Source organism: Aulonocara sp. 'chitande type north' Nkhata Bay, linkage group LG22, assembly GCF_057382095.1.
Source record: "Aulonocara sp. 'chitande type north' Nkhata Bay isolate Kocher_YH1m ecotype deep benthic linkage group LG22, A_spYH_male_GT1.1, whole genome shotgun sequence".
Classification (NCBI taxonomy): Eukaryota; Metazoa; Chordata; class Actinopteri; order Cichliformes; family Cichlidae; genus Aulonocara; species Aulonocara sp. 'chitande type north' Nkhata Bay.
The window spans coordinates 23,594,199-23,601,335 of record NC_141364.1 but is presented as its reverse complement, the minus strand read 5'-3'; the positions used below and the strand labels follow the sequence as shown (position 1 = coordinate 23,601,335).

The 7,137-nt window shown below is 40.6% G+C and overlaps 1 protein-coding gene across 3 annotated transcripts in view; it reads right to left on the bottom strand.

Moving 5' to 3' along the window:
* Window positions 1-226: 226 nt before the first annotated feature.
* rims3 (regulating synaptic membrane exocytosis 3) overlaps window positions 227-7,137 on the bottom strand; it is a 54,962-nt gene continuing 48,051 nt past the window's right edge. For all 3 annotated transcript variants that reach the window (XM_086281200.1, XM_086281201.1, XM_086281202.1), the window contains exons 6-7: window positions 6,938-7,077; window positions 227-6,611 (exon numbers count right to left, since the gene is read on the bottom strand). In XM_086281200.1, coding sequence (XP_086137326.1) covers window positions 6,399-6,611; window positions 6,938-7,077 — 353 coding nt within the window. In that variant the 3' untranslated portion in view covers window positions 227-6,398. The remainder of the gene's footprint in view (window positions 6,612-6,937; window positions 7,078-7,137) is intronic.

Sequence of the window (7,137 nt, the reverse complement as noted above, 5' to 3'; positions counted from 1 at the left end):
CTGAGGCCATATAACCAAGAGAAAGGTGTTTGCTGAGGTCATTAATGGTGTTTTTTTCCTCATAGACTTTTATACGTTTGACTTCTTTTTCCATAGGGAGGAGGTGCCCCCTGGTGGCCATCGGAAAGAATGCAGCTCTTCTTTTACGTGACTTGAACAAAGATTCATCAAAGATACACAAAGAATGCACGACCTGCATTAGAAAAGTGAAGACACGGAGAATGAATGTCTGTGATTCAAATAAACTTTATTGACTTTGCGTCCAGATGTCAAAGGGCATGCAAATACAGGCTTCTGAATCCCATTGTTTTTTTTCCTTTTCTCCTCAGTTTGGTTCTATTTTCTTACAAAACTACGTGCACCTTAAGTAATCAATTTTGCAGCGTACAAACCACAAAAATACCAGTTTTACATTATCAAATACTGCACATAGAAAACATTTACAAAGCACAGGTATAAAATTACAGCTCCCTTTGTTTTGTTTTGTTTTTTCCTTCATCTTTGCCATAAACCACATCCTTTCATCAGCCAGGCAGCTACGCTATCCTTCGTTTTGCTTCTTGGTGGAACGTTTAAGGCCTGTTCAGAAAAGACAAACCCTCATTTACCAAAACAGCTATTCCAATTGAACTGGGATGATGAATCCGTAATTTGCAGGGAAAAAGAGGCATCGAGTCTACTACATGTGCTTTGGGAATGTGATTGTGGTCCATTTAAATATCAGTTAAACCATTAGTTTGGGTTGTGTTCTGTGCTTTCCTAGGCTTGATAAGATAAGGTTTGCCTTGATAGCAGGGAGGGGAGCTACTATGGACCTAATACAATCTGACAGACGGCGAAAAAGGACAGAAAGGTTACAAAGCAAAACTTGTGCTGTGATCGCTGACATAGACGTGGATGAAGACAAACGAACTGAGGCCGTCAGGTCAACGGCAATGTCTGTGTTTGTTCTCATGGACAGCTGTAACGCTGGCAAATCAAACACCTGGAATGCATGCGTCTGGAATGCAACGTCGAAGAGAAAATTAAACTTGTTGATCACGAACTCTACTGTCATACAGCAGTAAATCACAATGCACTGCATGCTTTGTTAAATTTATCCCAGCGCTTAAATTTATGGTTACACTTTTATCTTATTTATGGTAGCTCAACTGATACCAGTGTTGTGCCAAAAGCCAGAAAGTGATTTCTGATGTTTCCATGAGTTTCTTTGATGTCTAATATCTTTACTCATATCGGTAAATAGACTGTAGATGTATGAAGGGGTCAAATATGAATAAAGAAATAACTGGTTTTTCATTGCCTTTTGGTCCCTTATAGTGTGTTTCAAGAACTGTGATGTTGTATTTGACGCCCTCTCGGCCAGATCTCTCTTGAAAAAGACATTTTTAATGTCAATGAGACTTTTTACCCGAATATATAAAGGAAATATAACAGTCACTTTGCCAAAAAACCTGATTCAAGCTTCTACCTTGTGAAGGGGAACTTCTTTCTGGCTCAAAATGACTTGATATCATTCATGAGAAATAAGTCCGATATATTTTTCACACAAATTAGGCCAATCACTTTTTGGGCGAATACCGGAAATCACTTTCTGGCGCCACATGCTCAGCTCTGGGGTCACGAGAGAGAGAGAGAGAGAGAGAGAGAGAGAGAGAGAGAGAGAGTGAAGCCGTGGGCGAAGGCGCCCACGACAGCAAATGCTACAGCCAATGTTTATTGCCAGAAGAAAAACATCATAAAATGTAAGGCTTGGCTCATGCTACTGCAAGATAACAGTGTTTTTAATCATAAAAGTTCTTTTGCATCTCTCTGGATGCTGTTCTGGGTCTGATCGCCCCCACCGCTGTCGCTTGTTGGTCTCATCGTGATCAAACCATCATTAAAGGTTAAATACAAGGTCAGAAATGCAAATATCAGAGTAACCATGCGGCAAATATTTCCTAGATCAAAATACAAATATAATAATTCCATCAGCTTGATAGACAAAGGGTTGGTGGCGGGGGGAGGGCAAACCCTTCTGCTCAAAACCCATCTTGGCGATTGAAATAAATAAAATAACCGCATCTCGCCAGACGGAATTCATGCTTGTTTACAAACACAGAGCTGTTCCTTTAAAACACAAATCATAAGACATACAGTATTACAGTACAGGAAAAGTAGGGGCCGCCTGATTGGGTGCAGGCGGGGTCCCCGGAAAGTCTCCAGAAGAGACAGTATAGCAAACAAGATGACGAAAAAGAGTTACACTCCTCCTCGGTGTTAGGGTTTAGAAATACATTCATAAAACTATACATATACACATAGAGAACTTCGGTACAATATCTCAAGCAAAATACATTTGTTCAAAACTTTCAGCTGTGTGCTACAAGAGTGAAGCAACGTCTCCTACGCAAAGTAAGGCCATTGTAAACTGAACAAGCCCTCGTTTTTTTGCAAAAAAAGCTAAAAGGCGGGTTTTGCCCACGCTGTCCTCCTTCTCTGAATAATACCTCTGTCCTTAGAAAAATAAAATACATATAATACTATATTTCGATATAGTGCACAAACTATGACTCAGGTATGTGTTATTAAGATGCGTTACACACAATACATTTTTTGGGTTAAAAAGATGCTTTTTTTATAGCAAGTTTGTGGGGTTTTACATTCTGAGCATTGGCAGCCTCTCCATTCAAATGTCACCTGAGCCGTGTCGACTTCATGCATCTGGACACCTTCACGTTGACAAAAAGAAAACGAAAACAGTCTATGCGTCACTCAGCTCCACAAAAGCACGAAGACTGGCAACCTGCTTGATCTCCGTCCCGTCATCCCTGCTGCTAATGAGGCTTCGACCCCCTTTTTTTGTTAATTGTGTGTCCAAATAAATCAAATGACCTTGTGTGAGACAATGCACAATGATCAGGTGACACTACAGTTTATATATAATATTTTTTTTTCTTTAAATGTAAGGTAAAGAGAAAGTTCAAAGTTAATGTTGGCGTTCATATCTGAAAACTCTGATCCACTCACACCTTGCTGCCCTGTCGCTCATTATGCATCACACTAACACACTAAATGCATCTCTCTAAAAGACATACACCCGCACTACACTTTAAACAAAGGCAATATTTAAAACTTATCCTCTAGGTTGCAAGAATCAAAGGATTTGGGCAAGTTTTGGCTAATCCTGCCTTTCTTATAAGATATATAATACATTTCTTTGCATCTATTCAATCATTAGAATGGGTAATGCTTTGAGGATGATTGATATATAGCAAAGGGACACACATACACACGCAGTCTCATAAAAGCTCCACACATTTTCAACAGTATTTTGATAGTTTACCAAGGAGTGGAACAATCAGCAGGGAAGTTACACAGATCTATAAATTTCATTATCTTGTTTTTTGAGGATTCTTATTCCTTTTTTTTCCATATTTGTATAACATGCCAGCTGTCCCAAGAAAACAAATCAATACATGAAATTACTTCCTAGGCGGGACCATACAAGTACAGATCCAGCAAGGAATAGCTCCGAACCATAAAACAAATGACAACACCTCTTTAACAAAGAAAACATTTTGTATACATATGATAGGAGGATTAAAAATAAACATCATAAATCATCCTCCCAAAAATTCAAGAATGCCAGATATCCCTTTAGTTTATCCAAAGTTCAAAAAGCATTGAAACGTGAATTGTGTTGTTCTGAGGTGCTGCGAGACTAAAAAAAACCTCGCATTTTCCCTTTTTTTTTGCAGAAAGATGAGGAGAGAGGAACAAATGAGGTGGTGATAAAAGCAAATTCAGAGCTCATAAACACGCAGAAGCTTTTAAGAGAGGAACTCGAGACTGTGTCTTTGCACCTCTTCAAAATATGAGCTCTGTTAGCGCCTTTGCCCGTGTTCATGTATGAGAAATATATACAAGGATTGATGTTGGTCAGAAAAAAATAAAATAAACCCTCCCCCCCCAGACATCTGCACCTTAAATAAACCAGTAAGAAAGCAGTAGCTTAATTTGGATGCTAGTCCCTCTGCTGCCAGTGAAGACTCCATTATCATCACACCTTTAACTGTTTTGTTGATTTTTTCTGCAAACACCCATATAGTTAGTGCAAAGCGGACTCAGAGGAAATGTAAATGGGAAAAGGTGGCTGAACAAGGTTAAAAGCCTTCAAGAAGTCTAAATCCGGCAGCAGAAGTCACCTGGATCAGCTGTTCTAGTGCACTCGACTTACATTTCCATGCTGCAATTCAAAACAATTGCGCAGCGCAGTGTGACCAAATAAAAATGCAAACGAAAATAAAAAGAAGAAGCAGTCAACCGCTGCGTGCTCCGCGTGAATATTTTACAGTAAAGTGCTATTTAAAGAAAACGCAAACACGCCGCCTGACGGGAAATATAAAACGAGAGTGCTGGAAATGTGTCACTGCCACGTTTGCACCTGAAACAAGTAAAACCACCATATGGCAGGTACGCTAGTAAATGTAGTGCTGACATAATAGTCGGCTATCGCAAAGAAATTCAATTCACACTGACACATTTAAAAGAGGTTTAGTTAGCGTCAAAGGGAAAGTTAGGAGGGTTAAAGGTTTCACAAGCTGTGCGCATGTTAATGTTTCCGGTGTTGTCCCAAAAAGTCATTCCCGTTGTTCCTGTGTGTTTTTTATGTATAATCTCTTTGCTTATATTGGTAAACAGACTACAGAGTCTATTGGATTTCTGAAGGGCTTATATACAAAATGAAGAAACTACCTGTTTTGAAAGCTTCTTATCATGATTGTGTATTATTTGCACCTACATTATAATCAATCCAGTCTCTTCTGGCTTTTCTAAAACATTTATGCTATATTTGTTGCAATTTCTGTTGCCCTCTTGGCTGGATTTCTATTACAATAAGACATTTATAATGTAAATGACACTTCTTAGCTAGATAAATAAAGGATTTATAAGAGTCACTTTGCCAAAAACTGAATGTATCTTGTGACAGGAATGTTGTTTGTGGCTCAAAAGGACTTGATATCATTCATGAGAAACAGGTTTGACATATGTTTCACAGATTATAGGCCATTTACAACAGTTTATTTTTTGGCACAACACCGGCTACATTTGATCGGAAAAGGAGAGGCGCAGAGGCACGCCGGCCATCTCCCCACATCCCTCATCAAGTAGGACGGGGAAAAAAATGGGGAACTCAACTGGAAGCTGGAACAAGTCCAGGTGCTGGTAGAGGCCCTTTCCCCAGAATACGCGAGGACGGGCTACAAAGCGGTCACATTTCTCCGAACGCCTAAGGTGAAGGCAGGGATCATAAATGTGTTTGTCCGCTGGCTGGCTTATTTTGTTCTCGTCTTCTGCAGATAGCGATGACAGCCAACCCCTTCGCTTCGCCATCACCACAGCCCTATCCTTCTCCCCAACTCAGTGCGGTGTGCTCCCTTCTCGGCACAAAATAAAGCAGCACTACACTGCTGTCACATTGGTCAAAGCAAGCTAAATGAAAAAGGTTTAAGCACTTTAAAATGTCTCGCAAGCAAACATGCAGAATGCAGCCGACACATATATATAAACACAAGTAAGTTTTTAACTATATATCTATTTTGATATATATATATCTATATATAAACTCTGCCCTGTGAAAATTATAGAATAGCAGTGTTGCTACCTCACATAATAGCCATTATGTGAATATCCGAGCCTGTTATCCAGGTATGTGTATGTGTTTGGCCTCCCGTGCCCAGCTTGTGTGCGTGCGCGTGCGTGTGTGTGTATCGTCATTTTTTTTTTTTTTTTTTTTTTTGTATTACATCTAAGTCATTGACTCTGCTACATATCCATATTTTATATTGTATACTAGTTCACCTACTACTTATAATAGTAATATTAACAACAATAACAATTGCTTTGGTTTAAAAAATAAAGTTTTTTTTTCTTAGTTTGGCATAGAGAGTTTAGAAACTGGCATCAGGATGTGCCCCGGGATGAGCTGTGCCACGGAAAATCTTGGACTGCAGAACACCCGGTGAATCCTGGTTTTCGTGGTATGAGATGTTGGAAACAGGTGGGTGGAAAAATGCTACATGTTCAGGTAAATTACACCTTCTCCTGTTTTGGATCTGCTAATCGTTTTGCCAGTAAACACTGAGCGGTGGGTGAGAGTGTGAACGGACAGTCGAGAGGATATTCCAGTAAAGACTATGGCAGCATGTTGAGAGTGCATGTGTGTCAGTGTGGCTGGGATCAGGTATTTGTGTGTATGTCAAGTGTGTCTTCCTGCACGGATGCATCGCTTTGTGTATGTATGCCTACCTGGCTTTGCACTTACATAGTCGTCGTGTATATACAGTACGTGCGCCTGTGTGTGCGTGACTCTGCCTTGCGCGCGCGTGTGTGTGTGTATGTATTCTGGGTGTCTAGGTGCATGAAGGGCTGGTGGCGCTCTCCAGGGAGGACTGAGAGAGGCGTCGGGTGAGGGGTCCGATGCTGGGGTCTGCCAGGGAGGAGGTAGGGAACAGCTTATACCAGCCGCTGACTGTGGCAGACAGGTCCAAGTCCTCCAGGAGGATTTGGGCCATTCCCATGAAGCACTTGTGGTCCATACGCCCATAATCCCCCCACACTATTACCTGGAGAAGAAATGACAGCAATTTTTTTTTTTACTGCTTTCCAGTGCTGTGGAGACTTCTCAGCTACTGGAAGACCCCAAATCTATTTTTCATACAACAAATTTACTAACTCAATAATTATAAGTCCTATGAAGTTTTTGATTGGTGCATAAGAACTTTCAGTATCACCCAGTTTAAACCTGTGAGACCAGCAAAGACAGCGTAAAATCAATTATTTGGGGTGTTCGGGATCAAAAGAAAAATGCGTGAGACGTTTCATTTTTGGGTGATGAAGCTTAAAATGTTTGGCGGAAAATTGTAAAGGCTAGAAAAAGAGGATTACTTACCTGTAGGACTTTGCCCTGAGGACTCTCATCGAACAACAAAGCCTGCTGGTAGGTGGGGTCCAGAGTCTTCTTCACTACTTTGGTTTTCTTCTTAGCCAAGCACACGCCGTTCTCCAGAAGATACACCTTCACATAGGTTGCTGCAGAGGAAAAAAGAAAAAGTGAGCCTCATGCATGTGCTGCTAAGCCCACAGAATTGT